The sequence below is a fragment of the Mchenga conophoros genome, linkage group LG14 (assembly GCF_057382185.1).
Source record: "Mchenga conophoros isolate Kocher_MC1m ecotype Shallow Benthic linkage group LG14, M_conophoros_male_GT1.1, whole genome shotgun sequence".
NCBI classification, from domain to species: domain Eukaryota; kingdom Metazoa; phylum Chordata; class Actinopteri; order Cichliformes; family Cichlidae; genus Mchenga; species Mchenga conophoros.
The window spans coordinates 35969162-35988541 of NC_140539.1; the positions used below are offsets into that span (position 1 = coordinate 35969162).

At 44.6% G+C, this 19380-nt stretch overlaps 1 protein-coding gene across 1 annotated transcript; it reads right to left on the minus strand.

Moving 5' to 3' along the window:
- Nucleotides 1-2599: 2599 nt before the first annotated feature.
- LOC146560263 (WD repeat-containing protein 20) lies at nt 2600-18218 on the minus strand. The gene is made up of 4 exons (XM_085244223.1): nt 17434-18218; nt 13521-13703; nt 10777-12186; nt 2600-7523 (listed from the first exon to the last, which is right to left on the minus strand). The coding sequence occupies exons 1-4, from the start codon at nt 17833-17835 to the stop codon at nt 7476-7478; spliced, it is 2043 nt and encodes a 680-aa protein (XP_085100349.1). The 5' UTR covers nt 17836-18218; the 3' UTR covers nt 2600-7475.
- Nucleotides 18219-19380: the final 1162 nt, after the last annotated feature.

Consider the following 19380-nt stretch of genomic DNA (forward strand, 5'->3'; position numbering starts at 1 on the left):
AAGGCGTCCCTCCGGCCGATCCATTCTACCACCATCAGCCCGAGTGTTTAACGGGGTATTTTCTTCCTCTGCAGGCTCACAGCGGAATTACAGCTGATGGTGTTCGTTTGCGTCGCCACTCCACTGATCGTCAGAGACGAAAACACGCTTGATAAAAATGGCTACTCATTAGCGCATACAAATCTGTAACAGTCCTCTACAAAATAAAGTACTCCAGTTGCCATGCACATCTTGTGCTGATGGCTCTGCAGGGCAGGCGCTAAGCCTCAGACATTTGGATTTGTAACTGATAGGCTCGGTATCAAAAAAGTGCTGCCTCATTCTTACAGTCACGTCTTCGTTTCAGGGTAACTATAAATAGCCATTCCTCATTACAGGAGCAGATTAGAAGACACATCTGTTTATGTGTGTGTCTCATATTCATATCAAGCACGATGGTGTAGTGGTTAGCGCTGTTGCCTCACAGCACAAAGGTTCCTGATTTGATTTCTCTAGTCAGTGTGGGGTTTGCCCCATGCTTGTGTTCTCCCTGGATCCTCTCACAGGTTGGGTTTGCTGGCTAAACACATTTTACAGTTTTTTAAACTATCTCCAAACTTTATGTCCCAAAACTCAATCTACAAACTACATGAACCAAACATCTGACTCTTCTGGTAAAACTCACAAAAACCAAAGTTTTACCTTTGCTCAGATCTGCACAGTGTCACCCAGCAACCATATCACCCACACTTCAACAGAAAAACAAAAACAGTGCTCAGAAAATGCAACTTGAATTTTTCTGTGGCAGTTCCACAGAAATTACAAAAGTATGAGATAAAATCAGAAGTAGGACCTCAGCTTCCGTTATTACAGTGTGATGAACTTATGCCCTCACTTACATAAGAAAAAAAAAAACAGAATAAAGCATCTGGTAAAGATTTGAGTTTTATTTATTTTGTATATGTCATAAGACTTCATACCTTACTTAAAAGTGGCCTGTTTCACATTTTCTCATCCAACATTATAAGAATCAAGTATAAATAGTATGTTGAAAAAAAGAAAAATGGAAAAATTATGAACAAAAACTGGGAAAAAATTTTCACTCAGGCAAATTTCAGGCACTCACAAGAGGTTTGGATAAATAACAAAAAGCTTTTATGTTACTGGGCTGAAGACATTAGAAAAACACCTTTGTTCCTTTCCATGAGAGTTCCTGTTATTTCTTTAAACATTATGTTAACTCAGAACAAAGTGAAATGAGAATAAATCTAAGAGACTAGCACTGCCACTGAAAGCAAAGTCTAGCACAGTTGCTCACATTTCATCTGAAAGGACTCCTAATCTAACTCGTCCTCATCTTCCTCCTGTGCGTCTCAGATTTTTTCCTTCCGTTGCTGGCATCAACTTTCAGCTTCCTCCTCACTGGCTTGAGCAACAAGAGTGAACGATTTAGTGTTTAAGTGAAATCTGAGCACAGTTGCGTTTAACTTCTGCTGGAACGCATGACAAGCTACTGCGAACAACTCTGGGAACTCTGCTGTGTTTGCCCTATTTTTGTGGATTTACCTTTTAGCGTTGCAGATAATTGAAACAATCTTTCAAAGTCGATACAACTGCAAAAATCAGGTGTTTGTCTCTCTGGAGTCATTAGATTTCAATATTTTTCTATTTTATCTGTCGTTCCATCTAAGAAATAGTTGTTTTACTACAGCATGTCAGCCTTGACTCTATGTCTAATTTATAACATAGAAACTTCAGCAGCGCTTCTTTTTACACATAAAACAAGAACAAACAAAAGACAATTGCAGTGACATGTATGTGACATGTCACTGCAGTGGTCTGATGACTAATGCAACCACTCAGTGGTTTGCAGACCGAAGGATTACCCTTTGACCCCTTGATAGCAGTATGACGCATACAATTAGGCTCAGACATTTAACATTGATCCAGTTTACTCCTGTGAACATCGATGAATGAGTCCTTTACCTCTGGTTTAGTTCTCTACTGCTAATGCGTAGGAGTGTGAGGAGCTCCGGGAATATCAATGTCCTTGTTAGAAAGACAAGATGGCTAGACTTCCCCAGACAGATAGTTCAGGGTATCTTCGATCTGCGGTGATTCTGGGAATGTTAAACAAAGTGTTCGTGACGTTTAAAAGAACTCCTTATATCCAAGGATATAAGGAGTTCTTTTAAACGTCACGAACACAATATTGTCCTCATATGTAAGCTGTTGTGTTCTGCAGATGTTTCCATAGACTCCCAGTGTCTGTGTGCAAAAAGCAGGCTGTTAAATCCTGTTATTCTAGGACATGGGGGGCAGAAGATTTTAATCTGGGAGCTTTCTTTTTTTTTTAAAAATCTTCCAAACGCTAAAAAAAAAAAGGAAAGAAAAAAAAGACTTTAAAGGCCTTAAAGATGCAAAATTACCATCTTGGTCCCTCCAGCTGTCCTTGGAGCTACTAAAGCTCAGCTACACTTCATGCTTCGAGCCTATATTTAGTTCAAGCACAGAAACATTTAAACCCTCTCTTCATGAATCCACATGAAAAAGCACAGGCTTGTTTTCAGTATGTTAATATGACTCGTTATAGTGAGAAGAACAGATAACAGAAGGTTCAGGTTTCACGTTTTAATAACAGATCTCCATTTACAAACAGTGACGTCATTCAGCTGCTTTAACTTCCATCAGAGCAGGCATAGAGTGTGTGTGTGTGTGTGTGTGTGTGTGTGTGTGTGTGTGTGTGTGTGTGTGTGTGTGTGTGTGTGTGTGTGTGTGTGTATGGTGATTAATGAAGAATGCATATTTCAACATTAACAAGCACACAGGAGAAAAACACGGACATATTAAAGTGGTTTGACTTGCTTTTCTTCATCCTGATGAAAAGATTTGTGGAACGCCGTTTGTTCCCTCAGTGCTGAACGTCTGCAAGTCTGGATTTTAGCGTGTGAGTGTGTGCGAGTGTGTGTGGGGGGTTACATGTTGTTTACTCAGGGCTGTTTGTTTTCCTTTTGCTGCCTGCAGACAGTCTGAACACAGAAATGAACAGAGGTCAGTGAAAAACACTCAATTTTCTGATTTCAGCGCCTCAAACAAACACCAGTTGCTGCAAATCTAAAACAAAAAATTTCAAATTTTTCACGCTGCTCTCCAATGTCACCTCTGTCAGCACTCACTGCTTAAACCGTTTCTTCCACTTAATGCGGCACAAAAACGCAACCAAATCCTGCCTTTTAAAAAGACAGCTCTCAAACGAACTGAAGACTCTCTTATTGCTGAATGTTTTATCTTTTATCCCAGTGAGTGTTCAAGTCAAGAATGTGCTGATTTCTAAATAAGCTCTTGCAGTGCAGGATTCATTTTTGCCTCTTTGTCATGGATGGAAACACTGCGAGGAGACGTCAGAGGCACTGCGTTGTTACAGGAAATCTTGAAGCTGCATTAAAACGAGTTTTAACTTGTGACTTTATTGTACTTCTCCAATAAAATTTGACACTAATTCTGCGCAACAGAGAGGACAAACACACAGAGAGACTGTGATCTCTAAAATCATCAAGTTTAAAGAACCAAAACCTTTACAAACCATAGAGACAAAGGCAAATCTCCGACTATATTCGAGTATCCAGGGAGTTTGGCAGGTTTTTGATGCTGCATTGTGAAGCAGGCTTAGTTCACCTCTAAACAAACACCTGGCTGTGAAATACTTAGTTTGAAGATGTTTTTGGAGAAGTTAAACCTCTTAAATAATCTGTGCTCTCATCAGTGTTTCAGGTGAAGGTCCAGATTTTCCCCTCGCACGTCGCGATGCGACATTAATTTGGCCCTAAAGCCGAGACCGACTCCACAAGCTCACGATGCTCATTCGAAGATACCCTCCTCGGGCGTGCTGTTGCTATGACGACAAGAATGAATTCACATGCTGCGACAACGGCGACTCAGACGCAAAGCCAAGAAACCGACGGTTTGTCTGGGGCTCCAAGGGCGCAACCTTGGCTCCTGCAGCGCGGGACGTTTGCTCAGCTATTTATAGGCAGACAGGTAAGAACAAGTTTAAGATCAAACACAGGAAGGCGCTGAATACTGACACCTGGTTTTGAATAAATCAGGCCAATAACCTGTTAATGAATACGCCGTTTCAGTTTAATTTGATTCTTGGCAACATCTGGCCCTGATATCGCAAAAACGTATCATGTTTACAACACAGAAGCATCAGTCAAAGTTTCAGTGTTAACTATTAATGCTATTCTCCTTTTCCTTCTTTTCTGTGATATACCTAATGTTAGAATGCTGGGTGCTTTTATTAAACCTGGACAAAGGTTCAATTTATGAGGTCAGTGTATGTGTAGGAATCCCTGTAAACTAAAAACTCAGTAACAGTTTATTTTTTTTCTACCCTTGGCTCTGTATGAGGTCACCAAGTGAGGCTATTCCTTATATGGTCATCTCAGACAGAGAAGCCCCACCCACCCAGGGATTCACTCTTCAAATTGCGTCTTTATGACGTAGCCAATCAGAAACTACTACTACTGTGTCGCTTTAAATACTCCGAGATACTAAAATTAGCAAATTTTTAAGTAGTCATGCACACAGCATCAGAGTGAACAGAAATACAGTCTGATTATGAGGGGAGGATGGTTAAGGTGCAGTCCTGTAGCCTCTAAATCAGCTGATTATAAATTGTTACTACCAGAAATGTCTGGATTACAATCTGGGCTCAAACGTATCCTCACTACACACCATCTGGATCAGCAAAACTGAAGAACTAAAGTGACGTACAATCACATCTCTGTACTTTATCGGAAATATCAATAAAAATCTACTTTTGAAAGTTATGTGAGTATCATACAGGGAAGTGCAAGGATTCAACCAGGAATTATTTTAATACTAATAACATGCCTGACAGTTAAACTTAGTAAAAACTCAAACTCGCAAAAATGTTAATAATTGGAAGTTTTAAGATTGGCTCAATTGATCCCCAAGCAATTTGGAATTTTCTGGGATCTAGGAATTTTTGAAATTCCCGGAGGGGTAAATTTGCCCGTTGGCTTTCCATTTTCACAGATACAAATCAAGCTGAACCAAAAGAAAAACATTGTCTAGATGGTTTTGTGAAAGTATAGCTCCTTAATCCAGATGCAGATGTCCTTTTGGATCCCGGGACTCAGTGAATGCTAAATGTGAGGGAAACTTTCCGTCTTAGACGTGGTTTAAACTTTCAGGCGCAGCTTTTGGCAGGTTTATGGCCGACAGTGAAAAATCAGACAGATTTTTGCTTTCTTTTCTATCGTCAGGAATAGGAAGGCGGAAAAGTCAAGTCGAGAGTAAATTCAGTCACGCAAAGGGAACAAACTTCATCACGGAGATGTGCAATTATTAAATTCCTTCCAACTAAACGTGTGCAGTGAGTGTCGGGGGCGTTATGGGAGCCGTTTTGCCGCTTCAGTCAGATCGATAAACAGAAAGTACACCCCTGAATGTGGCAGCTAACAATGAACTGTGGATTTATTTTATGTGCAAATTCTTGCAAGAGGCAATTCAGGTGCGACAGGAGAGTCCATAACACAGAATACATGATGCTACACCAAGAGGGGGACTGTGTGTGCGTGTGTGTGCTTGGAATGTGCAACAGTGTGCGTTTGTTGGTGCCAACGTTACTCATTAGGATGCATGAGGATTAGTGACGATTCGACTGATTAGCTTGGACAGTCAGCTGAAATGATTGCTCTCTGTGCTCGAGTCGGGTCGGTCACCCCGACACCAAAAACATCAGATTAAACCCAGACTGCTTTCAGGGAGAAACTCTATAACACAAAATAAAAACACATCGACATCTTCATGTTCCCTAAAACAGCAGACATTCGATTTATAACCGTCTCGTTTGTATGTACAATAGAAGGATCTTCATATATTAATAATCTTTCCTGCTTCGTCTTCACCTCATCATCGCTGCCGAGTCCCTACACGTTTGTCCGCTGTGTATTTATAGAGTATTTTCATTATTTACAGTATAAATTACTACACAGTCTTGTGATAAAATAAATAACATACATACAATGGCCGTGGCTTTTGCAGTGTCTTTAGCATGAAGGGGAAAAAGGGAGGGGTCCGATGGAGGAGGGCCTGCCGTTAGCTCCTTTGTTGCTTCGGGGTTACAGACCGAAGGATGAAGAACGCGGTTAAAGCAGTCTTTCTGCAGAGAGACACGGAGGAGGGAGGGCGGAAACAGTGGGAATAAACCGCAGTCCCACTTAGGGGGGGGGGAACTCTTCCTGAGAAACACTTTTCTCACTTCCATCATGGACAAAAAGCTCATTAAATAATAAAACTTCCCAACTTTCTGGACTTAATTTTGGCTAATCTGCACTTCAAGACTGTCTCCTTGTGCACCTCTGTATCGCCTCCAGGCTTGCTGCGTGTTTTAGATCACTCAGTGGAAGTTTTCTAATAATGATTACAAACGTACACATCTGATGAGAGCTATCAATCCGGCTACAAACGAGCAGTTTTCAGTGGAAGAGTCTGCAGAGTCCAGGCTAGATGGGAGCACATCAAGTGAGGAGTACGACCACGGATGATGATCTTCATTTTTTTTCCAGGAAGCTGAGCAGCATGAAATGTGTGAACCAGGTTTAGAGGCCCCCGTAACATCCCGAGGACTCTGAAGGAGGAGCATTTCACCCACAGAAACATCATCTGTGCTCGCTCCCTGAACGGTCACCCTTTAGACTCTCTGAAGGAGACTTCCACAGAGAAATCTAAAAATAAAGCTGCCCAAAGAGACACATCCAGTTTATACTTTATCAGTGATGGCAAATTTAAACCAATTGATAAATGTTTTTTAAAATGGCCCATTTTAAAAAACTTCCACTTCGCTACAGTGGAAGAAATTCATGTGGAAAATGGGACCAGGTAGAGCTGACGTGCTCGAATAGTCCAGATCAGCAGAACAGGTTGTGAAATTTGAATGTTTCAACAATAAGGCTGGCTTTTTAGGTCCATCATATGGTCAAAAATACATGGACACCCGAACACTTCACCCGTATGTGACTCATACTCTGCTGCTGCAACAGCTTTTCCAACACATTAGTGGCGTCTAACACTGATTTCATAGTTCCAGTTGATCCTAAACGAGGTCTGGCTGGTTTCCACGCTGCTTTAAAACATTCCTCAGAAAATAAACAAAAGCAGCAGTAAAAGAAAACAAACAAACAAAACAACTAAAGGGGTGTCCACATACTTCTGTCATATACTGATATGGTCTACTGTGGCTTAGTGCTATATTCAATGTGTCATTTGTTCCCAAGTTTTCCTAAATGAGTGTTTCAGGAAGAGTTTCCCACCTCTGAGTGAAGGCGTGTACAGAGAGTTATACTGAGGGTTAATACTGCAGTGGTAGGTCAGGTATAGTCTCTGGTAGTTGGCCCCAAATTCTGACATATTAGGACGACGACGACGAGGGAAAGGATGGAGGGATGAGTGCAAAGCTTCCCCTCCAGCTATACCACCGTGCCGCTCGGAGAGTTCCCGTTCTGTGCTGTCAGGTTCTGAATGGGAGAAGAAGAAAAACACAAAGTTAGACGCACTGAAAATCCTCTCCTGTCTGCACTCAAACCGAACTTTACCCTGGTTCATAATTATACTGATAATTAAATAAGTGGGCAAACCAGACCCAGTGTCTGTTTAAAGGGTTTTATCAATACGCTAAACTCGATTCTGTTCAATATTAATTTTATCTCTTTATTAGATTATTGATGTGGTCCTCCACATCAGTCCCAGTTTCTTATATGAACTACTCTATAACTCCTTTTCCATTAGAATACTTGGATCAACTCGGCACGGTTCACCACGGTTTTCAGGGTTTAGGTCATAGTACCTGGTACCTGCTCGCCGGGTTTCCACGCGATCCAAGCAGGTACTAAACTGCGACATCGTCAGACTGCATGCCACCAATTGGCTGGTCAGTAGCATCACTCGAGAGTCTGTTGTTCATGAAAATTAAAACCGCCATTTTTAAAATGGCTACAAAAAAACAACACCGTGTTCCCACGAATTTGACGAAGCCACAGACCCAACAGCAAGTATATTCTTGTTCAACTGCTTTTTAGCATTCGTGTCACATTTTAATGACGTCGAGGGACGCTCAGACACGTTGATATGATGAAATATGATATGATATGACGAAGGTCTTTAAGCCATCAGCACGACCAGTATCTGCTCCTCAGTGAAAGGAGGAACAGCATGAGCAGTGCCAGAGCTGTAAATGTCTCTGACCAAGCAATCAGAAACAGACTTCATGAGGGTGACCTGAGGACACGACGCCCTCTAGTGGGCCCTGTGCTCACTGCCCAGCACCTTGTAGCCCAAACTGGCATTTGCCATAGAATACCAGAAATGGGAGGTTGTGCTTTATACAGATGAGAGCAGGTTCGCTCAGCACGACCAGTTTGGTGGTCGGTCAGTGACGGTCTGGGGAGACGTATCCATGGAGACCTGCAAAGACCTCTACAGGACAGGCAGCAGGACCCTGACTTAGGAGGATCTGGAAGTGAAGCCGAAACCTATCTCAGAAAACCCCACCACCTGTTTGACCTGCTGCGGGGTCAGGTCAATCAGGTACACACCTCCAGACTCACTAACAGCTTCCTCCCCTGAGCCATTCGGACTGTTAACAAACACCCCCCGCCCCACACCTGCCCACCCAACTCACCAATCTGAGCCATGGTCTGAGTAACCCTCTTCATTCAGGCCTCTCACACATGGACTCAATACTCAGACAGAGTCCTTTTGCACTGCTTCCCTTTCTCTTGCTTTGAATATATTATAGTATATATCTGTTCTGTTGGCCATTTATTCCTGATGTCTTTACTATTCCTGATGTATTTACAATGACAATGAAGGGCTATTCTATTCTACCACATACCCAGCCCATATCAGAGCACCTATCCAGCATGGTTAATTTTTTCCAATGAGAGCTGATGCGCTTTCAAACTGTACTTTTAATTTTTGCCTTTGCCAAATCTTTGATCTCAGCAGCAAATGTACACACTTCTTAGCATTCAACTTTTTTAATAACACACCTGCTCCTTAAAGTTCAGAGAACAGACAGATTTAGACTCCAGGTGTCTGTTCGGCCTAACCTCCACTAATTCATAAGGCTCCTCGGGGCTAGTGTCTTCTGGAACATTTTTGGGCACCACTGCTATAGCAACACCATGCTAGGTTTCCTTCTATACATAATAATGAGACAAGCATGTCTGAGAGGCGGGAGTCAGCCTCCAATGATGATGAGCTACCTCAACAACCTCCAACAAACCACTGAACTCTGAAAAATATGCAAGAAAATGGTTGGTGCTGAAGGCGAAACGACAAATGTGTTTCACATAAATACTACTGTTTAAGTGTTTAGCACTACTTGGGCTACCCAAAAACTTGATTCTGTTCGTCTGGACGCAGCAGTTTCAGTGGGAGTGGCGCTCATCCAGGTGACGTCTTCATTTTTTCAGAACAAAAAATAAAAATAAATAATTGGTCCACCCCAAGGATCAGGTCCCCTGGCATAAACAGAGTAACATAGTGTACACTGTTAAGTGCAGGAGGATTGCCAGGATTTATACATCGGGGAAACCAAACAACCTCTGGCGAAGCAGATGGCACAACACAGAAGAGCCACCTCGTCAGGACTCTGCAGTCTATTTACACCTACAGGCCAGTGGACACTCTTTCAATGATGAGGATGTAACATCCTGGACAGGGAGGAACGCTGGTTTGAGGGCGGAGTCAAGGAGGCCATTTACGTGAAAAGGGAAAGACCATCTCTGAATCAAGGAGGGGGCCTAAGGGTACATCTGTCACCATCTTACAATGCTGTGATTGCAGCCATTCCCCAACTCTCTGTGAATGGTACTCATGGCCATTGATCAGTGGTTGTTGATCAATGATCATGACAATTTGCATATTAATGATCAAGGAACTGACCTTCCAGCCCATTGGTCATTCAGTGGTGCTAGCTTCAGTTATTGTGCAAATGTACTGTTTATAAGATTTGAGGAAACCTGCAGTCAGCTGAGACTGAAGAAGTCACCTGGATGAGTGACGAATCGTTTCTCCCACAAAAACGCTACGTCCAGACGAACAGAATCAACCTTTGGGATTTTCTTCCCTGAAAGATTGAGCGTGCATCAAGACTTGGGCTACTCAGAAATACATCACAACTTTTCTTGAAATATACACGAGCACTCAGTGTTTCTCTGTCCTCTTTTAAGACTAACAAATTGGTTCAAGACACTTTGCTCCAACCTTCTGAAGAGGTTAAATCCTGTTTAGAATAAATTAGATGATAAAGTAGGGTTTGCTTTCAGGTGTAGAAAATCTGCAACTGGGAAATCAATGCGTGCACTGTCCTTGATTGAGCCTTCGGTTGTTCTGAGTTTTTCATGTCCCTGGTGGCATGTGCCATAATTCATGAGGACGAGAGTGAGGCTGAAATGCCTGCATGAACTGGGCTGTTCACTCTTTGCAGCAGCTTCGATGTCTCACCCAAACATGGTCCCATCTGGCTTTAAAACACCAGATTAAAGGCTTAGATGATACCCTGTAAAATAAAAGATGATGTGATGATGGCTTAGTCCATCTTTGTGAACAGTCTCTGTTTTTGCCCTGCACTGTAAATTAAAACCATGTTGGACTGGAGTTATGAAGACATGTGAAGCGAGTTATTCTCTAACATCTAAGACCGACTGCGAGACTAAACAACTAGAGAGAAAAACTATGACTTAAAAATGTTAACAGGAGACGTACCGCCTTCCCCGGCCGTGCCCAGGTACAGATGAGGCCCTCTTGGCAGGCCGTGATGATGCAGTCATCCATGAACACCAGGACCGTCAGCCTCTCGTGTGCAATCTTCTTACAGACCAGCGGCTCCAGCAGCGGCACTTCGTGCATGCGTGGGCACAGCGTAGTGCCCAGCACCTTGGCGGCGTCCAGCCGGTTGCTCCTCGGCGCCACATTGATCTTGTCGTTGCTTTTGCTGATGTTGCCCAGGCTGTGGTACCGCTTGTGCTCCTTCTCCACGCCCCCGCTGCTGCCGGACTTATCTGACTTGCGCTCCTGTAGGGAAAGAGTGGCGAAGCGGCCGATGCTGAAGGGGGTGCTGTTTCCTCCACCGCTGCTCCCTCCCCCTCCTCCTCCTCCCCCACTGCCCTCTGAGGCGCCCTGGCCTTTGGAGGCGTTCGCCACAGCGGGGTGGGGCAAAGAGTTGGAGCGCGAAAGGGAGCGAGGAAGCGGTAAAGGGAGTGTGGGTGGGTTGGAGGTGCCGGTGTTAGTGTTCGGGGGGTGATGATGTCCCTCCACACCTCCACTTCCTCCCCCACCTGAGGTGCTGTTGATCCCCCCGCTGCCAGAGTTGGACAGCGAAGGCCCAAAAGTGTTAGTAAAGGCGCGGGACAGCGGCAGGCGCGGGTACAGCACGTCATCCGTCAGGTCCCACAAACAGAACTGGGTGTCCTGCCCCACCGAGCCAAATCGGTAAGTGACCGATGGCGAGCCGCCGCCTTTCGAGCTGTGCCGAGAAAGGCGGGATAACGTGCTGCTCGTTCGAACCCGCCCAAAGTGCATGGAGTTATTTTGTGCCCCCTGGTGGAGGTCCTCCTCGCTGCCACTGAGCTCCATAGGCTCCTCATCTTCCAGGGAAGTCGTGAAGGGATCGAATGCCACCACGTTGACCCAAGACTTGTGGCCGTGCCCCCTCGCTACCACTCGGCTTTCTGCAAATGACCACACAGTAACCAGATCATCCTCCCCTCCCGTGGCGAGATATTTCCCATCTGGGCTCCACGACACACAGAGCAGCCCACCAAAGTAGCTCTTCATCACGCCCTGAAGCTCCATCGAATCAAAGTGGAAGACACGCAGGCATCCGTCCTGGCCCACGCACGCCACGTGCACGCCATCTGGGGAGAACGCAAACTCGTTGAGGCCTCCCTCCCCGACGGCCCACCGCAGCAGAGGGTTGCGCGGCGTCTTGGTTTTGCAGGCATAAACGGCGAAGCCTTCGCCCTGCCGCAACAGAGAGTACTGTGGTGCCGTGGTGCCGCACGGGTGGTCCACGTTGTAGAGGTAGAGGTGACCGCTGGCATGGGAGGCCAGGAACAGGTTCTCCGACTTGGGAAGCCATTTTAGACACGTTACCTTGGATTTGTCTATCAACCTCTGTGAAAGAGGAAGGAGGTGGGGACAGACGGAGAAGGTGAGAGGGAAGGAAGGGTGGAGAAAGACATTAGAAAAGTATGAGTTTTAGGTTTTGTTGAGTTTATTAATTAATAATAATAATAATTAATTAAAATGTGAAATAAATAAATAACTAATTAAATGTGTCAAATATTTATTTAATTAATTATTTACAATTTTAATTAATTATTTAATGGTGTATTTAATGAATTCATTATGGCAGTCCTGGCCTTCCGTAGTTTTAAAGCCATTTTTTATCATCTGTGTACCGATGACATTCAGCTGTGCCTCTCATTTAAAACTCAGTTGCATTACTGGAACACATGGTTTTCTTGTCTATCTAAAGCATCTATTGATCAAAACGCTGCTGTAAGGTTTATAACTCAATGGTAAATGGTCCGTATTTGTACAGCGCTTTACTTAGTCCCTAAGGACCCCAAAGCGCTTTACACCACATTCAGTCATCCACCCATTCACACACACATTCACACACTGGTGACGGCAAGCTACATGTAGCCACAGTTGCCAGTGCGCCCCAGTTTTTATTTTTTTGACAGTAGAGGCAGGAAAACATACAGGAAATGGGCTAAGGTGGAAATACACCCAGCCATTCTTTCAGCATAAAAGCCTTTACATACCAAGCACATTGCAAAAACAAACAAACAAACCAGACATGAAATTATGAACTTTTCAGATGCAAATTTGTCGTGTAAAGTATATACACCCTGAAAGTGTCCTCAAAAATATGCACGTTAGGAAAAAAAATGAAGTCGAGATCAAGCGATGATGAGCTGATTCTGATGTTTCTAAACAGGAAAAGGAAGAGACAGACGCTGGGCTCATCCAGTTCTCATCAGAACACAGCAGCAGGGACAGTTTCGTGGTTTCATCCCGGAGCTGAAGCTACATTACGACAGCTTTTCCTACATATTTCAAGATCTCAGTTTGAGCTGTTGTGAGCTGAGTTGGGGCCACATCTGTGAATGCAGAGAAATCACTTCAGAGAGCCAATTGACCCAGAGAACGTTTAGCTGCATGTCTGAGATTTGGCTCAAATGCAGTGGTCTGACTGGTCAGATTTGTTTCTTTGCATGTGAATTAAAAAAAACTGAACTTGATTCAAAAAAAATAATTTTGTCCTGCAAAATTAAGAGCTACACCAGCCTCAGCCCTCCACCCTTCATTATATCCCTGAGATCTGATGAACATATTGTTTTGTTTTAATTTGCCACATAATCTGCACACACCACAAGCCTGTTTGCCAGGTCGGCTCTCTGCAACAAACCCAGATTAAAGCCGAGACACAGATTTATTACCTCCTCGTTAAAGAGTTTACTGGTTTCCTTCTTGATGGGGTCGAGATACTGGACCTGCCCGGCTGAGAAACCCACGATGAGAGCTACGCTCTCTGCTGTGGCCGAGTACTGGTTGAAGTCGTGACACGTGGGCTGCGTCCCCTTGTAGATCCTCTTGTCTATGGGCTTACTGAGGTCCACAGCCTGCAGACAACAGCGAGGAGAAAGTTTCAGCGACATTCAGAGAACCAAAACAACAAACATCACACTTCTGTGCCCATTCTTATGTTTCTGTCCTTCTTTCTTTCTTTTTTTTTGACAATCCAATCATCACACGTTGAAGTGTTTCCATGGCAGCTGCAGTGGAGCTTGATTTGAACGTTTTTCACATCAGGGTTTGCCATCTCAGCGAAGGAGCAAAGTTTCTGTGCAGGGCCGCAGTGTTCACCGACAATCACCAACCACAGAGAGAACCCGTTAAACAGGGCAGGGCTGCAAAGATCTACAGCTTAGAGAGGTAACTAAATGTTTTCAGGGTTATGGAGGTGACTCCCTTTCTGTGAAAACTTACGCTGCAGACCTAAAATGCTCTGGAGGAGGTTGTGTTTGAGAGATCATCATCATCATGCACTAAACTGCTGCTCCAATGGAGATCAGCGGGCTTAAGCTACTCGAGTCGCTTTGGGGAAGGGGAAGCTGTTTACATGCGTCCTGTAGTTTCTTTAAACAGGTTATTAGCGTTTCTCATTAAGAAGCACGAGGTGCTGCAGGCTGGAAGCAGATCCAGCTCCAGGGAAAACCCTCAGCGATGATACTTTTCTTTTTTTCTGTCATGCCAAAAACACTCTTTTCCTTCAATGGGTTCTGAAATATAACTTATGCATTCACGGTGCCACACAGGATTTAGATGTGTCCTTGATCCGCACAGCTGATTTAAATGGCTAAATTACCTCCTCAACATGTCTTGAAGTTCTTCAGAGGCTGGTAATGAACTAATCATTCGAGTTAGGTGTGTTGACTCAGGGTGATATGTAAAACTTGCAGGACAACGGCCCTGAGACTTTGAGCTCCCCACCCCAGATCTATAACAATGCTAAGGTAGGTGGTATGTGTCAAAGTAACATCCACACGACAAGCCTCTGCTGGCTCGCCTTCTTCTCACAGTGCATCCTGCTGCCAGGTGCTCCCCAGGTAAGCAAAACACATCCGTCCACGTGATGTAAAAGAAAACATGATCCATTAGATTGTCCCACCTTGTTCCAGAGCTTCTGTCTAGTTCTTGCGTGCCTCTTCTCTGTGCTTTCGGCACTGGACGGGGGTCAGCATGGGCCCCTGAGTGGTCTGTGGATATGTCGTCCACACGGGCCAGCCTTCATTCCCCTTGTGCTCCAGTGAGCCTTGGCCGCCCGTGACTCTGTCGCTGGTTCCCCACTGCGGACCAGGAACATCTCACAAGGGCTGCGGCTTTGGAGATGCTCTGACCCGGCTGTTTAGCCATCACAATGTGGTCTTTTGTCACTAAAACCCTTAGTGTCATGATGAAGAGAAAAATCACCTGTCAGTGGTCAAAGTTAAGCCTGAGGAGGCATTTATACATTTATGTGTGTTGTGATATTTTTATTTGTATAAATGTTTCCTACCATTCATCTACTTCTACAACTTTTTTCAGGAACTGGTCCATTTGTGTGTCAAAGATCACAGAAAGCTTTGTACAAATGTGTGTTTTCTAACATGAATCGCTACATTGTGACGTTCTGCGGTGACCCACACATAACAGGCTCAGAGTAGCAACTTTGCCTTCAGCAGAAATTTTGATCTTTCTGTACAAAATATTTGAAATATTCTACACGTGCAAACCAGATGTTTGTTCAGTCCGAGTACAAAACGGGAGTAACAAGTGATTAAAATCCGCCCGACTATGACGACTTCATTGGAATTTGTTGTTCCTCAAAGTATTATGGAGTCACTGCTAGTGTTATTTAAATGTTGATATTAAAATGATATGAGCATACTGCAGTACATGCATTATTAAAACTAAGAACAATATGTTTTATGGAAATAAAAGTAATTTTGTTGGCAATGTTTGTTTGCATAAAACCAAACTTACAGACATAACAGCTAAAAGCATGCATCTTAGATACAGGAAACTGTAGCTGTGATCATCATAAATACACATTAAAAAAAGAATAACAGGGTTATAAATGACCGCACGTGGACATTTTAGTCACTTGAGGGTCAAAATGATTAAGTTTCAGTGGTGAACAGCTGCTGCATGAGCATCTAATGAGATTACATCCTCAAACACAAGACATAACCTCGTCCTGATGTGAACCAGAACCACCACCTCGGTGCCCTCAGCCTCTCGTGTGTGGAAGGCAAACACAAAAGAGGACAGAGGACAAAATCAGCTCTGTAATTGTTTTGATTCGGCAGAAAATGGGAAAAGTCGAGAATAATTATTTGGAATCAATAGCGAGTGTCCGAGGGCCTCACTGCATTATATTACTTCATACTTTTAATTACTGATGCCAGATGTTTGCATTTCTTTACTTAAAAACTTAAATGTTGCAGAAAATAAATCCCAAAAGCTGAAACTGTCCTGTTTTTAAAACCTATTTGATCAAAACATGATATCGAACTACTGATATCGAACCTTCAAAATACCTGCCCGAGCAGGTGCTGTGAGGGAGGCGGCTGCTGAGTGGCAGGTCTCGTTTCTATAAGGTCATATCAGGCACACAGCAGCTCCACCCACCTGCTGTTTAAATCTTCTGTTTGAGAGGTGCAGCCAATCAGAAGAAAGCCGTTTTAACACTTTTCCCAATAAAGACGACATCTGACCAACCTCTCCTGTCCCCTTGATGACAAGCTTTGACACCTTAGCATACACATCTATAAAGACGTGTCTGATCACCACTAGAACGATTTCCAGGTGGCTGCACAGGCAGAACACCCTCACTGACCTCTTGATGCAAACCCAGTCATTCTGTTCTATGGCAGAAACCACTCAGTTTGGACAAGAGTGTCAAGGGTCACTCCTAGCAGGCTTTGATGGTGTCTTGTTTCCAACAGAGGACAAACAGAGGAGCTGCACCAATACCAGGAATAAGACAACTAAGGATTATAGGAATCATGCAAAGCTCTCCTAGCAGTGCTGAAGAATAAAAATATGATGCTAAACAAGAAAAACTAAAAGGTCTACTTTAAACATGCTCCCTATATGCACAGAAGCCCCGCCCACCTGCAGTCACAAACCTTCTGTTTGTGAGGGGCAGCCAATCATGAGAAAGCTGGTTTAAAGGAAGAGAGGAGGGGCTGCAGTAAGGCCTAGGATAACATGAATAACAATGATTCATGCAAAGCTGCTCTAGTAACAAAAATATGAAGCACAGCAGGGTCCCTTTAGATAATATGATTAAAATAGTCAAATTCAGCCCACTCTGGATGGAGTCTATTTTTGACACATGGCCTTGTAAATGAGGGGACAGGGAGGCTGCAGAGCCTGTGATGGTTCATCTGGATTGTTCTGTTGTTAAAAAGCAACATTTTGCAGAAAGTAAATGATCTCGCAGTGTGCCTCCAAATTACAAGCCTTCAGCTGTGAGCGCTGGCAGGCAGCCCCAGCCAAGGACCAGGCTTCAGCTCCCAGCAAGGCTGCAGTGAATGGAGAGCCGTCAGAGCCTTTCTTCTCGCCGTTTCCTGCTCCTTCAGCTCCTTCTGACACTGTGCATCCGTTTGCACGATGCGCCACTCACCACCTATTCAGCCAAATGAGCAGCAGCTCCATTTTGCATTGCATAACAAGCAGAAAGCTGTGGTGGTGGTGCAGCAGCAGCAGCCGCCGCTCGGAGAGCCTGAAAAGATGACGAAATGCGAAGCAGCAGCATCACACTAGCAGCTTAGCACGCCAGGCTAAACTCGCCCCCAGCCTCACCTTCTTGATGTTGGTGTACGTGTAGAAATACAGCTCCCTGCCGATGTTGAAGCACACCCGCTCCGACTCCTCGCTCGGGTCTTCGGGCTGCAGCTTCACCATGGAGACCCGGACCGGCGGCAGGAAGCCAGCCGGGGAGGAGTTGGCTGCGGCATTGGAGGAGGAAGAGGCGGCAGCGGCGGCGGCTGCAGCCCCGGGCCCCTGCAGCAGCCCGACCCCTCCGCCGGGTATCGGACCCGGTCCGGCCCCGGGCCCCAGCGTGGCTCCGGCGGACGGCCCCCGCGGCAGCCCGCCCCGCTGCAGCGAGTCTGAGAGGGTGAGCAGCTTGTAGAAGCCCTCTCTGGTCCGGAACTGGGACTTAATCTCATTGATATCCTTCAGAGCGCCGCCATCTCCGGCCATTTTAGTACAAACACGCCGCACAGGAAACGGAGATTCTGACCTGGAAACAAAAACGCGCTAATCACAAGTCCTAGGAGAGATGCGTGAGAGGCGAACATGAGGCGCAGCAGCCGAGCTCAGCAAGGCCGACCCGCACAGCCCGTCCGCCCCGCTGCATTTTACACCGGCACCCCCACTGCCTGCTAAATAAACCCCCGGAGACAGCCCCACCGAGCCGGTGTTAGCATCCTCCTCCGCCGGGTCTCTGCCTGCCTTCATCCAGCGTGCGTAAAGTACGTGTGACGGTGCGTCAGCTGCTGCTGCTGGCCCGGCCTGGCACTGCGCACTCCCACTGTGGTCGGGGGGCAAAGAGAGGACATCCAGCCCCCGTCAGCCTCAGTCAACCACCCCACCCCCAACACTTAACAACCAGTGGACCGGCCAGGACCACGGGCGTTTCCAAGATTTTTGTGGGCAGAGGGGGCGAGAATAAGGGGGCGCACTGGAAATCTGAGTATTTGATCAGAAATAAATTCAGACTTATGATGTGCTGACAGGTGTGTTACATGAAAAGTAGCACTGCTACTTAAAATTATATTTAAAAGTGGTGAAACATCAGATTATCCACTGGGTCTTCTGGGTAGGGGGCCAGTGCACGGCTGAGTGCCCATCCAAGACACAAGCAAAAGAGGGAAAATCATTGAATTTAATTACATATTTTAAATTCTTGCCCTTTAAACCACACATACAATACAGTAAACTTTTCTGTGTTACACCTGCCGTTTCTCCGATATGCTGCTGAAGGTGTCCACCAAACTCAGCTCAGTATTTCCAACGTGAATGAAACAAGCACAAGATGGTTTAGCAAATAAAGTATGTCCCGTATGCTTCCTTTAGTTATTCCAAAAGAGCCTGACCGTCAAATCAAGTTGGCTTGGGCCCATCAACCGTTTGTGGCCAGACGTTTGTAAGAATGGGTGAAAGATGTATCAGCACTTTCATATGAAAATCATAATCCTGCTGAAGTAACCGTACAAAGGTTTCAGCACAAGCATACTGAGAGCAATAAATAAATAAAAGTACCCATTATGCAGAATCATGGCTGTGTGAGGTGGAGATGATTGGTTTCACCACAAAATATTGCTTGTTGCTAGTAATGAAGAAAGAAAGGCATTCATTGCATAGTATAATTCCAGCATTTACTCTGAATAATTCCTTTATTCTAATGTTTTTACTGTTAGAAACTCTTTGGTGGCTTCAGATAACGGTTTTGTTTTTTGTTTTTTCAAAACCATGCCTGTTAAGCCCATTCCTACCCTGTCACTCCTAAAACTTTAACTGCAATTTTTGTATAAAATAACGATGCTTTTGTGTTGTTTAGCTTTGACTACACACAGACACAGGGTGGGACAAGCCTGCCCAGATATCTAAGAAATTCACATCATAACATATAATTAGCACATGATCTTGTAACTCATATTTCACTGCAGACTGAACAAGTTTATGCCATGAAATTCAAAATTCCATGTTTGGCTGTGATCAAGTATCTTAAGTGTTTTCCTGGAA

What these genes read in the sequence shown, in the direction of transcription:
- LOC146560263 (XM_085244223.1), bottom strand. Translation starts at nt 17,835, where the DNA reads ATGGCCGGAGATGGCGGCGCTCTGAAGGATATCAATGAGATTAAGTCC. An exon ending in CGTACACCAACATCAAGAAG is followed by an intron (nt 13,704 to 17,433) that starts GTGAGGCTGGGG and finishes TGTTGTCTGCAG; the next exon opens with GCTGTGGACCTCAGTAAGCC. An exon ending in GTAAACTCTTTAACGAGGAG is followed by an intron (nt 12,187 to 13,520) that starts GTAATAAATCTG and finishes CCTCTTTCACAG; the next exon opens with AGGTTGATAGACAAATCCAA.